The 19,193-nt window shown below is 57.0% G+C and overlaps 1 protein-coding gene across 5 annotated transcripts in view; it reads right to left on the bottom strand.

Annotated features, from left to right (window-relative positions):
• Window positions 1-19,193, bottom strand: part of ZNF423 (zinc finger protein 423) — a 370,410-nt gene that overhangs the window by 135,864 nt on the left and 215,353 nt on the right. For all 5 annotated transcript variants that reach the window (XM_021094227.1, XM_021094223.1, XM_021094224.1 and 2 more), the window contains 2 exons: window positions 15,531-18,745; window positions 7,470-7,554 (listed from right to left, as the gene is read on the bottom strand). In XM_021094227.1, the coding sequence (XP_020949886.1) occupies window positions 7,470-7,554; window positions 15,531-18,745 (3,300 nt within the window). The remainder of the gene's footprint in view (window positions 1-7,469; window positions 7,555-15,530; window positions 18,746-19,193) is intronic.

Below are 19,193 nucleotides of genomic sequence, written 5' to 3'. Positions count from 1 at the left end.
AGTAGGACTTGAGAGGATTTCAGGCTCTAAAACCACAATGCGGGAGTTCAAATCCCGCCTCTGCAACTTACTGACGTTGAACAGGTCCTCTCAACTCCCCATGTACAAAGGAGGAGAACAAAGTGCCCCCTGCGTGAGCCGTGATGGGGTTCAGTGTGGTAACACATGTGGGCACTGGGAGCAGGGCCGGGTACTTAGTAGGCGGAGTTAGATGTTACGGATCATTATTAGAACCATCATCTTCTTTGCGAGCCCCCAACAGCTCTTCTTCAGGCATGGAATCGTCTTCTCTACCTGTCACTCAAAACCTGGTCACCTGAGACCTCAGAGTCAGTCCTAACTTCTCCCCTTTCCCTTTCCACTAAATGACCAAATCCTGTTGGGTCTGCCTCTTGAATGTTTCTCCAACCCCCACCCTCCTGACCCACAGCCTCATCTTCTCCCGCCGCCGCCTCCTCTACTGCAGACGTTGACCCGCCCCCCTCCAGCCTCACAATTCATTCGACAGGGGTACTGGGTTGTCTCCAATTTTCCCACAATGGACCTCTTCTCTCTGAACTGGCTTATATGGTTTTCTCTGCCTGGAAGGCCCCCCCACCTTGCCTTACTTCCCATCTTCTAAGAGCCCGTCACCTCCTCCTGGGAAGACACCTGTCCTTCAGCTTCCATATCTTAGACTCTGTGAGATGCTATTAACTTAACCTTGTAGATTACCCACTCCCCAACTCGGCTAGAGATTCCTCCCCGAGGCCCTCGATCATGTTTGCTAAACTGAGGTTACTCTTCGAGGAAACCCCACCTGACAGAGGCCCTTAAAAAAAGGGTGAAATCTATGACAATGAGAACATTTCCACTATTTTAAAATCCAGAACTGATGGATTCTTTATAGATCAAAGTACGTGATCGACAGCTTCCTTAAACCAACCAGTGAGACGCAAAGTCAGGGAAACTGAGTCCTTGCATCCTTGGGGACCGTTGAGGGAAGTGACTGTGCTCTACTTGGGAGATGAAGGAGGAGGAGGGAGTGGGGGGAGAAAAGGGAGGTGGGGGAGGAAAGAGGTGGGAGGGGAGAAGGAGAGGAAGGAGAAGAAGAGGAAGAGGAGGCGGAAGAGGAAGAAGAGGAGGAAGAAGAGGAGGAAGAGGAAGAAGGGAAAGAAGGATTATAGGCTCTGGGTACAGGCTCATTATTCTCATTATTCTGACATGAGCAGTCCCAGCACTGGAAACATGATCTCCGGGGGCAGAAGGAGGCAGTTTGATCACATCTTAAGGTTACACAGATGTTTGGGGCCTGGTGTTACCTGAGTCAGATGCACCGCGGAAGAGCCTAGCACAGCCCTGCTCAGCAACACGTGTTCCCCACAGAAACTCAACAGGAACCTTTTTTTTTCCCTTTGTCTTTTCACGTGTTTTTCTCTTCAGCTATGTTTAAGGGGGCTTTGTGTTTCCCTGGTGTGAGGGGGAGCCACTGACTTCCACACCAGACCTTCCTTCCCGTCCAAAGACGCTGCAGGCCAGGTCTTCGGCAAAGGTCCTAGACATGCAAAGAGCCGCAGAAAGCGGGGGCACCCGGTCCGCAAGGTGAATCTCCTGGGGTGTGCTTCTTAAGGACTCAGAAGGCAGGAAACCCCCCTCTCTCCCTCTCTCTCTCCCTCCCTCCACCTCTCTCTCTCTCTCTCTCTCTCTCTCTCACACACACACCCACACACCCCTGAGCCCATCCTGCCCCAGCGCTGAGGAGAAGAGTCAAGGACCCCCGGCCCAGCCTGAGGGGCATTTTAAAGGCCTGCGTGGGAACGGGCGAGGCTATTCTTCTAAATGCCCATTTCTTCACTGCCGACAGCAAAGCCCAGGCCTTAAGAGGCACCCAGGGAAAGAGGCTGACGTGACCAAGAAAATAACGTCTTCAGAATGACTAATGCCCCACCGGGGCGGGCCTGGCTCTGGCCTGGCTGCCTGCCAGAGGGTCCACAGCCTCTTTCCAAGGACACGGAGGGCACACGTCCCCTCGACCAGCTTCCCCGAGGACCGTGCCTTCCCAGCCCTGCCCTTCCTCGGGGCGCTGCCCCCAGGGGCCCATGAAGCCCTGAGTTGAGGATGCCAGGGCCCAGAGGCTGAGTCACTCCCTCGGGGCCAACCCGGGTCATAGCAAGTTCATTGTTTCAAGGACAAGTTCTCAGACCCTAGTCCAGCCATTGGCCTGACAGGAATGGAATAAGAGAGAGGTCTGTGAGCACTAGAGGAGACAAGGAGAGGGCAGGAAACCAGCTCCCAGGGTGCTGAGGCCCTGAGGGCCCTGGGGTGGGGGGGGTCAGGGAGGGCTGTCTGCCTTGGATATATGCGTCCAACACACATGAGGAGACACTTGTCCTTCCGCAGCCATGGGGGTCCCTGCCTCTGGGCCAGGCTCCCCCCAAGCCTTCCTCGCTATCCCTCTGCAGGCCCCAGGAAGCCTCAGGGGGGACCTCCTGCAGAGCCATTTTTAGGGGTGGGGGGTCTCCTTCCAGAGTGTGGGGTGGGGCTGGAGACAGTGATGGGGGGAGCAGTGGGGGGTGGGGAAGGGCCAGGTCGTCCCGGCAGGAGGCCCGCAGAGCAGGCCGTGGACTGCTCCAAGTTTTTGATGTGCCTGCAGGGGGAGGGGGTGTGGCATCTAAAACCATTTCAAAAGCTGGGAGAAGCCCAGAGAAGGGGGCCTCCTTCTCTGTGGGGAGGGGGTTGGATATTTCAAAGGAGACCCCGCTGCTGAAGGGTTTCAAAAGACCCTGGCCTTTCTCTCAGCGCCAAATCACTCCCTTGCCAGCAGAGCCAGGAGAAGGGGTGCTGGGAAAATGTTTCCAAGGAGACATGGCCCTGAGTCATGTAACTCCCAGGGTTTGGAGGCTGCAAAGCCATGCCGAGTTCCCCCTACCTCCTGCCACTGTAAACAGGCCAGTTTAGCAGCCCCCGGGGAAGGGCTCCCGCAGTCCGGGTCCCTGGGGAGGCCGGCTTCAGACCCCTGGTGCCCCAAGTTTATGAGAAGCCCACTAAGCTGAACAGGACTCTGCTACCAGCCCAGTCCCCTTGGTGCCACTAAAGGGAGGCTTTTACCCCCGCCAGCTCCAGGCAGCCACACTGGGCTCGGGCCATTTAGCCGAGGAAACCGTCCACCGGGACACTGGATGCTTTTTACTGGGGCAGCAGCACCAGCCTCTAACCAGGGCTCCCGTGCCCGCCTCTCTTCCATTCGCACCTCTCACTGTCGCCCCTGCCACCTTCCCCAAACCACCAAGGTCAAGAGGCACACAGCGCAGGCCGAAGACAAGTGCTATCAGCTCCTTCCACCCTTCTCCCCAGCTCATTGGCTCATTCCCTCACCCCTGCGCCTGGCCAGTCAGGTCTCTCTTCTCATCCCATCTTCTCCCAGACTCAACGCTGCAGCCAGAGGAATCCTCCTAACGCAGTCAGCTACGTCCAGCCCGTACTCTGCTCCAAAACCTTCAATGGCTCCCCAGTGCCTATGTCCAAGGCCACACACTCAGGTGTCCACAGAGATCCAGCTGGGGACACAGATGAGCAAAGCATCCTCCCAGAACACAATAGGGACCAGTGGGGTCTTGTGAGCCTGGGGAAACACGGTCCCCGATACTGTCCAGCTCAATCCAGCAGTCTCGCGTGGGAATGCCAGCCCTGCCTGCCACCTCCTCTGGTTTTTATGATTTAAAAAAAAAAAATTTTTTTGCATTTTTAGGGCTGCACCCGCAGCATGTGGAGGTTCCCAGGCTAGGGGTCCAGCTGCCAGCCTACGCCACAGCCACAGCAATGCGGGATCCAAGCCGCGTTTGCGACCTACACCACAGCTCCTGGCAACGCCGGATCCTTAACCCACTGAGCAAGGCCAGAGATGGAACCCGCAACCTCATGGATCCTAGTCGGGTTCTTTAACCTCTGAGCCACAAAGGGAACTCCCTCTTCTGGTTTTTCAAAAGAAACCAAATCAACCAATCTGGGGCCTCCAGGTTTGGACTCCAGCCTACAGGGTCAAGTCCAAACCCAAATCCCTTAACCTGGTCTGGCCGCAAGCCACCTCCCCACTCTCACTGCCCACAATGACACCACATGTGATGCCTCCATCTTGGTCTGGTTGGGTTCCCCTGTTCCCCAAAGTCACCTCCTCTGCTCCTGCCCCCAGGCTTTGCTCACCCCTTGATCATCCCAAAGATGGGGCTCCCCACGTCCTCAGCCTACACAGCCCTCCTTCAGGGACCCACCTTCTTCTTAGGCTGAGCCCTCGAGGGCCCTGTTCTCTGACGACTGTCCTTCCTTGGCGAGGCTGCTCCCTCTGCCAGGAATGGCCCTGACCCACAGAGAAAACTCCTCTTCATCCTTTAAAGCCCAGGTCTTCCTGATGGACCTACATGGATCCAGCAGTCCCTGTTCCAGAAGCATCCACCTCACTGCACTGTGCGTACCTGGGTGCCACCAGCCTCCCCCATGGGCTGAGGTCAGCACTGGGTCTCTCCCACCCCAGGCCTTGGCAGAGGAGCCACACACAGAGGACAGAGCCTGATTTTTCTGTAGACCCTGGCTCTGCTCCGAGGTGGGGAACGAGCAGGTACCTAAGGCACCTGGCCTGTCAGGGGGCTCAGGACATAGCAGCTGTCAGCATCCTTACCCAACATGACCGCCCTCTTCTGCACTGGGTGTGGACTGTGGTGTCTTCTGGGGATGCTGTGGGGTCTCTGAGGGCAGGGACACTGTGCCCTTCACCCTCTCTCACCCACAGGAGCCACCCCAGCTCACTACGTGCATCAGGTGCTCCATGTTCTTTGGTAGATGGAGATGATGAGGCCTAGGAAAGGAGGGCAGAGGGCGGCGAGAGGAGGGTCCCCCTGTCACCAGAGGTATGGTTCCAGCGGGTCCCTGGCCCATGCCTCGTGGCCCCACGCCCAGGACCGGCAGGCACGTGAGACTTCCTGCAATTGCATTAAACGTCTTGCCTGGACTCTCAGGCTCTGAAACCAATAGCTCCTTGCTGCTGGCTCCCCAGGCCCCCAGCCCCCACGGGTCCTGCGATCGGGGCCAGCCCACAGCGCCGCCCAGCGGGCTGGGGCAAGGAGCCCTGTCCAGCCACCAGGCGGGACTTCTTCCGCAGAAGCATCGCCCTCCGCTGCCACAAAGGCCCGAGTGCCAATCAAACCTTCCTTTCGCATCTCCCACGTCTCTAGTTAAGAGCAGCCCCTTTGCCTTCCACCTGCGGACCCACAGCTTCCAGGCTCCGCACAAAAGGAAAGGTGGAAGGGAGAAGGGAGGGGGCGAGAAATGCCTTTGAAATCACTGTGGTCCAATTAGCCAGCCTCTCTCGCCCTCCGTGCTTACAAACAGGAGCACACATTAACACCTGCTACAAAAGCAAACATTTTTAGACATCTTCATCTTCACCTCCCTGACACGCCTGTGAAAGCGCTGGCGGCAGCCGGTGACTGACAGGGGAGTCTCCTTCTTCTCCTTCAGCAGGGGACTTTCAAACAGAAGAAATGAAAAAGTCACCAATCTCCCTGGTAGACTGAACTCCCAGGACCCTCATGGCCCCTTGTCCCTGGGCAAGCCCCACCGCATACCCAGTCAGGGTCAGCACCTTCCGGGCACCTGCTCCAAGTCACTGGGATGCTGGGCACCCAAGCCCCTGAGCTTGGCCCTCGCTGCAGCTAGCGGGGATCAGGGACCTGCACCTGCCCTGAGCACAGCTCTGCTAAAGAAAGGTCTTTGTGACAGCTCTTATTATGTATAACGTGGACGACGACACAGTGGGGAGCAACTCTCACAGGCTGAGGTGGGAGCGAGATTTCCGCTTTGGAAATGTGTCTGTATCTCCTGAAGGTGAACCTACTCAGAGCCCATGACCCACAATTTTGGTCTGAGAGATAGTCCCATTAAAACTGCATGCATGTGGGGAGTTTCCCGTTGGGGCGTGGCGGGTGAAGAATCCGACCACAGCAGCTCAGGTTGCTGTGGAGGCACGGGTTCCATCCCCCCGCCTGGCACAGTGGGTTAAAGGAACTGGTGTTGCCACAGCGGTGGTGTAGGTAGCAGCTGTGGCTTGGATTCCATCCCTGGCCCTGGAACTTCCATATGGCATGGGTGCAGCCATAAAAAAAGAAATATCGCATGCATGTGATCACCTATGACTCAGAGAGGAATGTTCACAACAGCATAGTATTTGAAACAAGTCCACAGTGGAAACTACCCAGCTGCCCATCAGGATGGCTCTCAAGCATAGACAGACAGTGATATGTCCACATGGTGGACTATTATACACCAGTGAAAACGGGTGAGGTCCAATTATACGCACTAATATGAACAAGCAAAAGACACCTGACCCTGGTGAGCAGAGACTGTGTGATCTCATTTATATAAAATGCAAAACGACCCCAAGCAGCCTGTGCTGTTAGACCTCAGGATGATGAGGCCCTTTTGTTGGAAGGGGAAGGGTCTGGAGGGGACCAGGTGGATTCTGGGATGCGGGAATGGTCTGCTTCTTCACCTGGGTGTTGGCTACATGGGTGTGTTCAGTTCATGAGGATCCACGGAGTCCGACACTTAAATGCACTTTTTGTAATGTACGCGATCAAGGGTTTTGGAAAACGGTACCCTGTTGGCATGGCTGTTGTTAAGCCTATTGCGAAAAGATTCAAGGTAGAAAAGGGGAGAGGAAATAAGGGCCAGGATGCTTAGCAGGGGATGGAGCCTCACCTCTCAGATGGCAGCGGTCTTGGAGAAGGTGATCAAACTGCCACCAGACTCCCAGGGCACCAAGATTCCAGAAGGCCCTCACTGCCAACCCCCACCCTTGGGCTAGCCCCATACCATCAGAAATCCGCTGTGCCCTCTCTTGCAGTGAGGGACTCCCCAGCCGCCAGCGGGACCACGCCCACCCCCAGAGAGCAAGCGAAACCTCAGAGCTTCCCTCCATCCCCTGGACCAAGGGGGAATATGATGGCACCTTGAAAGCTCCCTTCTTAAAAAGCTGAATTTTCCAAAGTCCAAGACCACCGGAAGAAGAATAGGACAAGAACTGAAATCACTTTGTAAGCATCCTGTTTTGACAACGTGCCTGAGGAATTCCCCACGTTTAGTGGGGAAATGTGAGCAGTTAAATCTATTCAATGTCATGACAGACGAAATTGAAGCATAATTGCCCCTGAGTGCTTGACAACTGGAAAGCACTTCGTTTCAGAAATGGAGGGAAATTTATGCTGGGAAATGGAAGAGCCTGTCAAAAGTCTGATTGTAATGTGAGTGGAGCTGCAAAAAGAAGGCTCGGATGGAGAAAGGGCTCCAGCTCTGGCATTTTCAGTCCCATCGGAAATGTCTCAGAAACAGTAGCAACGACTCCATCCTTTGCCCTACAAGCCAACGCAACGATGATTGGACCCGCACTTTTCAACCCCGACCAATGGCCGCAGCGCGGGTGGGAGGAGACGCCCGCTTACCAATCATGTGGTTGGCAACGTGGATTTGGATCTCTCTCTCGTTCTCGAAGGTCATCTGGCACTTGATGCACTGGTACGTCTTTTTCTGTTTGGAAACCAAAAGGCAAGGAATGAGACAGTCAGGATGCAGAAAAGAGCAGAAGCAAACGTTCCTGGAAGCCCCGGCTCAAGAAGACTTCCCAGCATGGCCCCGATCCCCTCCCGGGTCTCTTCAGGCCATTCTCTTCCCACGTGCCTCTGAATCCAGCTCTGAGTCAGTTTGAGGAAAGTGGGAACAGGTGCCATTTCAAGGGAGCTTCCCCTCTGCTGGACCAGGGGAACCACCCCATCCCGAGCTGAGGGCCACGGCAGAACCTTGGCTAGGAAGCTGAGGAAGGCTGTTCTGCTTGGGGTGTGCTCGACTCCATCTACCCATCTTCCACTCATCTACCCATGCTCCATCCACTCACCCATCCATCTGTTCATCCATCTTTCTACCCATCATCTGTCCATCGACCTACCCCCATCTACACACACATACACACAAACATTCAGCTTTCCATCCATCCATCCGTATACACCCACCCCCATTCACACACACTCATTCATTTGTCCATCCATCCATCCATCCCTCCATCCACCTAACCTGTCTATCCATCCATCTACACACACACTCACACACCCCATCCACCCATTCATTCATCTATCCATCCATCTATCCATGCATCTATCCATCCATCCATATACACCCACCCCCATTCACACACACTCATTCATTTGTCCATCCATCCCTCCACCCCTCCATCCACCTAACCTGTCTATCCATCCATCTACACACACACTCATACATCCCATCCACCCATTCATTCATCTATCCATCCATCTATCCATGCATCTATCCATCCAGCCATCTAGACACACACACACATGTCCATTCATTCACCTATCCATCCATCCATCCACCCATCCATCCATCTACTTATCCTGTATACCATCCATCTACACACACACTGACCCATGCCTATTCACCCATTTACCCATTCATCCATCCATCCACCCATCTCTCTTTGCATCCATCCAATTACTCTCTCATATATATATAAAATTATCACTTTTAGGGTTGCACCCACGGCCTGCAGAAGCTCCCAGGCTAGGGGTCGAATCAGAGATATACCTGCTGGTCTATGCCACAACCACAGCAACAGTGGATCTGAGCCATGTCTGCAACCTACACCACAGCTCACGGCAATACCCGCTCCCCGACCCATGGAGCAAGGCCAGGGATCGAACCCACATCCTCATGGATACATCCTCGGGTTCATTTCTGCTGTGCCACAACAGGAACTCCTACTCTCTTGTGTATTTACCCACCCTAAGAACCAAGGACCAAGCAGGGGGGAGACTGCTGTCAACTCTAGTGCTCAGGGGTGACTGAGGAATCCCTCACCTGCCCTAGACACACAGAGCCCCAGGTGATCCTACAGCTGCCTCCGCACAGGAGGAGCTGCTACCAACTGCTTTTGTTGGGGTGGGGGCAGAAAAATGGAGAACACGAGACATTTCAAAGCTCCTTGAAGACCCGTTCCAGAGAGTGGAGCTCACTCTAACCACTAAGCCTGGGTGGTTGTGAAACCAGCCCACAGTGGACAGAGGTGGTGTTGCCCGGGTGGGGGAAGGGCTGAGGCTGTGGGGTTTAATGAAGCAGGAGAGGTGCTATGGGAATTCAAAATAACCAAGTTTTTTGAAAACCACTTTGGCTCCGGGGATGATGGAGCCTCTCTCGACCTCTGGAAGTGAGGGCAAGCCTGAATTTCTTGGCTGAGTACGGAGGCCCAACCCTCAGCAATGCAGCCAGCATAAACCACCAGGGGGCTCAGTTGTCTCTGCCCCCACCTCGGCTCCATCTAAACCTGCACTTCTCCTGAAGGGCCTGGTCTCACCTCCAGGCCTTTGTCTATGCTGTTTCGTTTCTTTTCTCCAATACCCACTCCATCCTCGAGGACTCAATTCAAATAGCACCTCTTCTGAGAAGCCTCTTCCCACCCCAGAGTGAGTTCCAGGCCTTCCCAGAGCCCTGAGCTCAGGCTGAAAGCATCTGGTTGACCCACATATGATTCTGTTGTGGTCCATTGATATGTTGGCTCCCCACAGCTCAGGAAGCACCCAGAGGGCCAGGATGTGTTTTGTCCACCTGTGAGGTCCCAGCAAAGACTATGAGCTTAGGAAGCATTTGTTCAGCAAATGAGCAAAGTGGAAAAATAAACTGTGCCAAGCCCTCCTTTAGGGCAGAAGGGACAAAGAGAACTCAGGTGACTAGGGGTCCTGTATCCCCATCACCCAGCACAGGGATCAGCCCAGAGTGAGCGCCTGATAATCACTGAAGTTTTAATAATCATTGCTCAACTTTCATTATGATTCTTTTTTTAAATATGTTTTTCATTTTTTTTAAGGCTGCATGTGCAGCCTATAGAAGCTAGGGGTCAAATCAGAGCTGCAGCTGAGGCCTGTGCCACAGCCACAGCAACCCTGGATCCGAGCCGCATCTGTGACCAATGCCACAGCTTGCAGCAACGCTGGAACCCTAACCCACTGAGCAAGGCTAGGGATCCAACCCACAGCCTCATGGATACTAGTCGGGTTCATAACCCGCTGAGCCGAGACAGGATTACCACACTACAATTCTCACAGGAGCCTGGGCAGGACAAGAGGGTACCCCAAATGCCACCCACCAAAGGGCCACCCCTCAGTAGCTGAAGAGGATCAGGCCCTGCCTGCTGGGGAAACCAGTTCCAAGGGACTCCCAAAGGTGGAGTCAGAGGAACTGCTGACCAACAAGCCTGCTGACCACACACACACACACACACACACACACAGCCTGTATCCACACAGGTGAAGATACACACAGACCTGCAAGCATCATACGTACCTCACTCCAACTCACCACCTCACAAGACCTTTATAGACACACCCACAACCCCCTACACACAGCCACCTGTTCCCTGTGACATAGATACGTAAGTGCCACACCCTCAAAGAAGTGGAGACGTCCTCCTGGACCACAAGTTCATGCAGCATCCCTAACGACACACATGCTTTCAGTTCTCTCCCTGGATCCCTGACAGCCACACCCATCACTCCCAGATGTGCCCACAGATGCACAAGCAGCTTATGGCACAAGGGTGTACACCGACCCTTGTAGATTCATAGGTATACACATGAGCAATCACACTCAGCCACACACACCTGCACCAACACTCACTAAGGCACGTGTATACCCAGGGGCCTCCGCACAAAGATGGCCCTTCCTGCCTGGCATGTGAGGCCAGCAGTGCCCAGGGTCCGGGCCAGGGCTCTATGGCCGTCCAGGCTGTGACACACACACACACAGCACGGTGAGAACAGGTGAGGACTCTGTCTCCCTCCAGCTGCTGCCACCTGGGCCGGCCCTCCATCCACACTCAACACCTCCTCAAGGGCCATCTCCCTTTCCCTACCCGCCCCCCAAGACCCCCCTCCTCCTCTGAAGCTTCAGCCCCCACTAGGAGATGTAACCACAGAAAGATAAAACCTGGCATTCAAAGCACCTCCTCTGCCATCAGCCCTTCCCCAGGGGCCCAGCCCCGGAGAACTAAAGCTGAGCCCCAGGGCCCTGGCCAGGGCTTCCTCTCCCAGTGTGGCCCTAAGCCACCTCAGAGGGGCCAGGGCAGAGAGAGAACACACTTGAGGATTTGGAGACGGGAGAGGAGGACGAGAGGGGAGAGACAGCCATGGCTGCAGAATCTCCATTATCACGATCGCAGCTCGCGTTTATTGAGCACTTACTATGGGCAGGCACTGTTTATTCTCAACACTCATAATCACTCTGCCAGCTCCACTGTAGGGGTGGAGGAGGTTCAGTTTCAAGAGGCCGAATCACTCGGCCAGACAGCGCTGGTGAGCAGGGGAGCTGGGACTCGACCCCAGGCAGACGTCCTACAGAGGCACTGTCTGAGCTGCCCTTCTTGGCTCCATGCCCCAGAGGGCTCCAGACAGCCCTGCTCTGGGTGACAAAAAGCCAGTGGGACCAGGACAAGCCCTGGAACCTGGAACGTGTGTTTACCCTGCTGTAAGACGGCGCCTGAGAGCACCCAGGCTACCCTCCCCCGCCCCACACTTCGGGCAGGATGAGGCACAGTGACGATCTGGGGAACCAATGCAGGCTGGGGTCTGCCCAGGCGGGCCTGGAGTTGGGGGGATGTTGTTTTTACCCATAAACAGAGGGGGAGGCGGAAACCTCAGTATTTCATGCTCTAGCCGACAGCAGCCTCGGCCCCATGGGAACCCGGTCCTCAGAGAGCTGGTTGCTATGGATACGCTCCCGAGGGTCCCAGCCTGCCAGCCCCCAAGCCCCTGTGCAGCCCCCAGAGTCTGCTCTTGTACGTGTGAGTCCTGGGGGAAGGAGGGGTGGGCGAACAGACAGCTGGGCCCCTGCCCCCAGGCGTGCCTGGGCAGGGGGCAAGGCCCCAGAGGCTGTGCCTCCACTGGGGAGGTACCCGGGCTTTGTCTAGCTCCTTTCTGCACATGGCCCATCTGCCCAGGCCTCTAGATGCCGGTTTCACATCCCTTCCTCTCTCTCGAGGACAGGAACGGGGAGGGGAAGGCCTGTCGGGCTCCCAGCAAACAAGCCCCCTTGATCTGAAGCCCCACACTGGCATGCATGGCTGGGCACCTTTGGGTATATGGCTCCACCTTCCTAAGCCTGGGCCCCCTCTTTGCCAAAGCAGAGGTCACGGCAAAGGTCCAGGGTGTTGCCACGGAAACAATAGAAGAGCAGGTGCCCACACCGTAGGGGCTTTATGAAGTGGTACTTGCTGCAGAATTCGGGGCAGAGACTGGAAAGGAAGAGGCTTCGATAGCCAAAGGCTTTGGGGGCATGAGAAGCAGCTCCATGGCCATCAGGAGTCTCGCCACAGTGTGGGCAGTGCCAAAAAGGCAGAGATGGGGAGGTCCCCGTCGCGGTGCAGAAGAAATGAATCCACCTAGTACCTACAAGGATGCAGGTTCGTCCCCTGGCCTCACTCAGTGGGTTAAGGATCCGGCGTTGTGGTGTAGGTCGCAGACACAGCTTGGATCCCACTTGGCTGTGGCTGTGGCACAGGCTGGCAGCTATAGCTCTGATTCCACCCCTAGCCTGGGAACCTCCCTATGCCACAGCGGCGGCTCTCAAAAGAAAAGAAAAAATGAAAAAATTTCAAAAGGTGTGGGGCTGGAGTGAACTCGGGAGATGGGCATGCCAGGGCCCAGCCCTGCCGCACTGTCTCCCTGCCTGAGCACCAGGAGGATGCCCTGGACCCCACCCTAGCCGGCTTCTCCCATCTCGCAACCAGAATGGGCTCCAGAGGTGTTGGCTGGAGGGCTGGTCCAGAGCTCAGGCTGGGGTACCACACGCTGCCTAATTCCTTCTCTGCCTCTTGAAAGCTGGGGCCTCCTGACAAACACCCTAACTGTTCTTGGCCTCCTTGTCCTCATCTGTAAAGTGAGTTTGGGAAGGATTAACTAGAAAGCGTCTGGCACATCCTCTTTCCTCAATGACCGTGAGCTGTGAGTATATAGGGACAAGCGCAAGTGATGTTTACCACACGCCCAGCGTGTCTTTACTCATTGAATCCTCGGGGCAAAACAACTCAAGTCAGCCTGAGAAACGGTCACAGCATCGACAACTTGGGGCAGGGGGAAACAGGCACCGACCAATCAGAGCAGATGCTTGTTAAAAAAGCGGAACACGGGTTCCCTGGTGGCTCATTGGGTTAAGAATCTGGCATGGTCACTGCTGTGGCTCTGGGTACAGGCGGGTTCAATTCCTGGCCCGGACACTTCAGTGCATGCTGAGAGCATGTGGCAAAAAAAAAAAAAAAAAAAAAAAAAGGCAGAACGGCCCTCCTAGTCCCTTCCAGGCGATTCCAGCTTTAGAGACAGACATTGTCACAATGGCTCTTCCTGTTGTTATGACCAATAACTTCTGGCTTCACAAGTGAAGACAGAGGCCCACAGAGGTCAAAGCACAGAGGGTCCTGGAAGAGGGAGATTTTAACACAGGCCATCCGACTCCAGGGCCCGTGTGCTTCCCATCCAACCAAGCTGGGTGGCCAATAAGCTGAGGCTGAAGGGACAGAGTTGGGCAGCTGTGACAAGTCTGTGCTCAGCATCTCTGAAGGCTATCCTGCTGCTCCATCAAAAGGCCTTGAGAATGTGGGGTGTTGCCACCTCCAAGAGGAGCTCTCTGCTTTGAGGGGAGGCCTCAGCCCAGCCGGACACACAGCTCTGTCCTCATTCAGACGCCTCCCTCTGAAGCCCAGTGATCTTGGCCAGCTCTGCAGCTCACTGGCTCAGTGGGGAGCTGGCCAGGACCCCCCTTCCAAGGAGCCCCCACTGCAGAGTCTCCCTTCGGCCTCTCCAGCCCATCTTCTTCTCATTCTCTCTCCCCCTCAAAATCCTGGGGTTCCAGGCCCGGGTTTGGATCCCAGTTCTGATCCCCAAGTAAAAAACCCTCCGCAAACACCCCTGTCTTCCAGCAGGCACCTGTGGCAGGGGGCCCTTCCCTAAATCCTGCCTCCCTGCCGGTGGCGCCAGCAGGGGCTCTCAAGGGAAACATACTCCAGAGATGGGCTTGGCACCTCTTCGGGCTGGAAACAGACAACACGGACTGGAAGGAAATATATGGACCCGTCCTGTCTGACACCCAAGGGCCACACAGCTGCCAGGCCCCCCTGCAGGGACCCTTTGCTCACTGGTCCCAGGCCCATGGGGACCCTTCCCAGTAGCTGGGACTTTCCTAGCCTCACTGAAACCCATTGGTTAGAACCTGGAGCTCCTCCTGGTGTGGGAGTCCCCAGGTGGGGTTCTTTTTTTTTTTTTTTTGCCTTTTTAGGGCCGCACCTGCAGCCTACGGAGGTTCCCAGGCTAGGGGTCAAATCAGAGCTGTAGCCACTGGCCTGCACCACAACCCCACCCACAGCTGCATCTGCGACCTACATCACAACTCATGGCAACGCCGGATCCTTAACCCACTGAGCGAGGCCAGGGATTGAACCTGCCTGCGTCCTCATGGATATTAGTCAGATTTATTTATGCTGAGCCACGATGGGAACTCCTTTTTTTTTTTCCTTTTCTGTCTCCTTGGCTTCGATGCAACCCCCAAAATAATGGGCACTTGGGACAAAGCTGATCAGCCAGTCAGTTGGTCACTAATGATAACAGCAAACAGAAACATTCCCAGGGCTGCCCACGTAGCAGCACCTGCACTAACTGGACGGATGCTGGTGATGACCATGACAACAGCTGCTGGGTCCCACAAGCATGACGGGGCCCCAAGGGCCAGGTCCCAAGCCCCTTATGTATGTATTGTCTCTTTGAACTGTCAAAAGAATCTAAGCCCAGAAAGCAGGGACCTGCCCAGGAAGACCCAATAAGCACATGAATAAATGCACCCCCTGGTGCCAGCCACGCACAGTACCGGGCCCGTCACGTACCTTATGCCACAGGCCCTCACCGCTATTCTATGAAGTCAAGACAATGATTATTCCCTTTTTTTTTTTCTTTTTAGGGCTGCACCCACGGCATATGGAAGTTCCCAGGCTAGGGGTCCAATTGGAGCCCCAGCTGCCAGCCTATGCCACAGCCGCAGGAACACAGGACCCGAGCCACGTCTGCGACCTACAGCGCAGCTCGCAGCAACACCAGATCCTTAACCCACTAAGCGGGGCCAGGGATCAAACCCGCATCCTCATGGATAACAGCCGAGTTCGTTACCACTGAGGCACCACAGGAACTCATGATTAGTCCCATTTTAAAGATAAGCACTGCGCAAATGCGGCCCGGGGCAATAGACGCCGTGTCACCCGGAAGGGAGATGGCAGCGCTGGGGCTGGAACTCGGTGTCTACTGCAGAGCGGATGTGCTTAACCACTGCACAACGGCGCTGCCTCTCTGGGCGGCTAGAGGGAAACGCCACCACGGGGAAACATGAAGCTCGGCACAGGGGCGCCTCTGGGCTTCAGCAGAGCCCCGAGGACCGGGGGCCGGGCTCGAGCGGACTGCACTTACCCGGGGCACCGGTGACGTCTGGGTGCCTTTCCGGGGCCCACTGGTCTCTGGCGTGAGGTCACGGTGGTCCACCTGCACGTGGCTCTCCAGGTCCTCGGCGCTCTCGAACTTGACGCTGCACTCGGGGCAGCGGAGGCCGGCGCAGGGCCGGTCGGCAGGCTCGGGCGGGGCCAGGCCGCCCACCTGTCCGTTGGAGCTGCGGGCCATGCAGCCGGCGCAGAGGCCGTAGGGGAGCCCGTTGACGTCAAGCTTCACCAGGTCCTGCTTGCTTCGAAACTCTTTGAGGCACAGGGCGCACTTGTAGAGCTTCTGCAGCCCCTGGCCGTTGGGGGAGGACGCGGCCGAGCTGCCCGCCAGCTTCTGCATGTGGAAGGTGCCGTGGATCTTGAGCTCGAGCGTGGAGGTGACGGTCTGCATGCAGACCACGCAGCGGAAGCCCGTGAGGGAGTTGCGCAGGTCAGGGTGCATCTGGCAGTGCTCGATGAACTCCTCCTCGCTCTGCAAGGGCATCTTGCAGATGCGGCAGGTGCCCGTGTCCAGGCTCTTGCTGTGGGTCACCTTGTGCTCAGTGAGCGTCAGCAGCGAGGGGAAGCGCTCGCCGCAGATGGGGCACATGTAGTGCTTGGCGGGACCGCGGTGCGTCTGCAGGTGCTCCCGGAGCCCATTCTCCGAGAAGAAAGTCCGCGAGCACACGTTGCACTTGTGGCTGCCCTTGATGAACTCTGCCTTCTTGCGCGAGCCGTCGTCCTCGCCCGGCCGGATGTTGTGGTCCCGCAGCCTGTGGTTCTGCAGCAGCACCTCCATGGTGTAGGCCGCCCCGCAGATGTCGCAGCCGTACATGGGCTCAGACGCGTCCACGTCGTCCTCGCTGGCCTCGTGGCTGTTGGGAGCCTCGGGGTTCTTCAGCAGCATCCCCTGCAGGTCAGCTGGTTCGGCCTTCTTGGCGGCGGCCGGGGGCACCCCGTTGGCCGTGCCGTTCTCAGTGGCCGCGTCAAACACACAGTGCTTCTCCCGCAGGTGCTTCTCCAGCAGGATGATGGCGTGGAAGGCCTTGCTGCAGAACTTGCAGTTGTACTTCTTGCTGTGCGTGGTGATGTGGCACTGCAGCTCCACCTCGGTGCTGAAGGTCTCCCCGCAGAAGATGCACTTGTGGGCCTTGGCCGGGTTGCCCAGGTGGCTATGCTTGACGTGCACCTGCAGGTCGGCCTCCTTGCGGAAGTCCCAGTTGCAGGCCGTGCAGCGGTACATCTTCTTCTCGTTGCTGTGCTTCACCGCCAGGTGCACCTGGATGGACACCTTGGAGTCGAAGACCTCCTGACACAGGGTGCAGTGGTACAGCACGAAGGTGTGCATGTCCAGCAGGTGCTTCTGCAGGTCGTCCACCGAGGAGAACTGCTTGTCGCAGCTCTCGCACACATAGTGGGTCGACGTGGTCATGTAGTGCACGGTCAGGTGCTGCAGGAGGGACTCCTGGGAGTCAAAGTCCTCTTTGCACTGGGGGCACGCCTGCTTCCGCAGCAGCAGCTCCAGGTGCAGCTTCAGGTGGGTCTGGAAGCTCTCGAAGTTGGAGAACTTGAGGTCGCACTGATTACAGGGATACTCGCCGTTGGAGATGGAGTTGGCGCTCGCCGAGAGCCGCTGCCGCTTGGGGGAGGACACCTCCACGTCCGATGAGACTGGGCTCTGCTCCGCCTTGGACTTCTTGCTGTGGGCCAGTGGGATGTTCTTGTGGTTCTCCTTGATGTGCTTGGTGAGCTTCAGGATGGAGCCAAAGATGGGCGAGTTGGTGCAGTAGGGGCAGGAATAGACCTCCATGAATGACTGCGTGGGCTGCACGACCGGGGACTCCAGCTTGGCGCTGCCCACGCTGCAGTGGGCCTGCTGGATGTGCTCCGTGAGGGAGGACTCGGTCAGGAAGCCCATGGAGCACTGGTTGCAGAAGAAGGCGTTGTTGCCATCGGGCGGGTTGGCGTTGGGGCCGCAGTGGGAGACGCGGATGTGCTCCTGCAGGCTGTTGATGTCGGCGAACATCTCGGGGCAGTAGTTGCAGTGGAAGGCGGAGAGGTTGCCGAACTGCATCACGGGGTAGGCGTGGTTCTTGTGCAGCTTGCGGACGTGCTCGTTGAGGTTGTAGAGGGTGGGCATGGAGTCCAGGCAGATCTGGCACGTGTGGCTCTGCTGCGGCTTATCCGCGTGGATGGTCTTCAGGTGGATCTCCAGCACGGCCAGGCTGTTAAAGTCCCGCTTGGAGCAATAGGGGCAGCTGTAGACCACCTTGGACCAGCCCTGCCCGTCCTCCCGCATCTTCTTCTGGCCCCGCAGCGGCTTCAAGGTGGAGTCCGGGGTGGAGCCTCGCTCCACGGAGGCGCTGGAGTCCGGCGTGGCGCTGCTCATGGAGGCCACGCTGCCCAGCACGGGGTCGGGGCTGACGCTGTGGTTGCTGGAGTCGGGCTGCCGGTGGCTGTCCAGGTGGCAGTAGACGCCCTCCACCGAGGAGAACTGCTCGGGGCACATGGGGCACTTGTGTTTCTGGTTGGCGTGGGCTTGGTGGATGTGGGCGAGCAGCGCGTTCTCATCGACGAAGACCTCGGGGCAGTGGATGCACTGCAGGTCGGCCTTCTCGGAGAGCTGGGGGTGGCGGGTGAGCACGTGCTTCTCCAGCTCCTCGGTCTGGCTGAAGGTGTCCTCGCAGTAGTCGCACATGAAGTCGTCCTTCTTGGCCTCCTTCTCCGACTTGGCCAGGTGTTCCTTATTCTTCTTGTGGGCCTGCATGTGACTCTGCAGCGAGCTGGTGGAGGAGAAGCCTCGCTTGCAGACGGTGCACTTGAAGGGCTTGCTGGAGCTGTGGGTCTTCAGGTGGATCTTGAGGTGGTCGCTGCGGGAGAAGGCTGCCTCGCACTCGTGACAGTGGTACTTCTTGTCGCCCGTGTGCAGCTTGATGTGCCGGTCCCGGCTCCTCTTGTGCTTGAAGAGGCGGCTGCAGTAGGTGCACTTGAACGGCAGCTTGTCGCTGTGGATCTGCTCGTGCCTCTTCAAGTAGCTGAGGCGGATGAAGGACTTGTCGCAGAACTGGCAAGGGTACGGCAGGCCCGTGCCCCCTTCCTCCTCACCCAGGCCCAGGTCACACCCATCTCCAATCATCTGCGTGGGTGACGCAACATCCTTGCTGGAGGGAGACGAGGCCACCCAGGAGAGTTGTGGGTCGTCGTCACCATCTGCAGGGGGAAGGCGGAAAGGAGATGAGAGGCAATTCCCAGGGCCGCGAGAAACAAGGACAGAGCCAGCGTCTCGACAGCTCGCAGGCTGAGGCTGTGCAGCTGGCCAATGGCTGCGGGGGCTGGGGGAGGGGGAGGGAGTCCCGGGGACCGGAAGCAAGTGGACACGAGGGCCCTCCAGTCTGCAGAGGGGGTGGCAGAGGGGGCGGCAGGATGCAGAGGGGACTCGCCTTTCCCCTCAGCCACACCTGCCTGGGCCTCGCTGGATGCGGGCCCCGCCCCCACAGGAGACGAAGTCTCGGCCACTTTCCTCATGGGAGGGTGGGGGGCAGCCTGGGAAAAAAAAAGGCATCGGAAATGACCTCACACACCCTCAGCCCCCTGGGCCAAAAGGAGGCACGTCTCATCACCTGATCCAGACCCTCCAATCCCGAGTCTGGAGGGGAAT

Source organism: Sus scrofa, chromosome 6, assembly GCF_000003025.6.
Source record: "Sus scrofa isolate TJ Tabasco breed Duroc chromosome 6, Sscrofa11.1, whole genome shotgun sequence".
NCBI lineage: Eukaryota > Metazoa > Chordata > Mammalia > Artiodactyla > Suidae > Sus > Sus scrofa.
The sequence above is the reverse complement of the archived record's forward strand: the minus strand, read 5'-3'. Positions and strand labels throughout refer to the sequence as shown.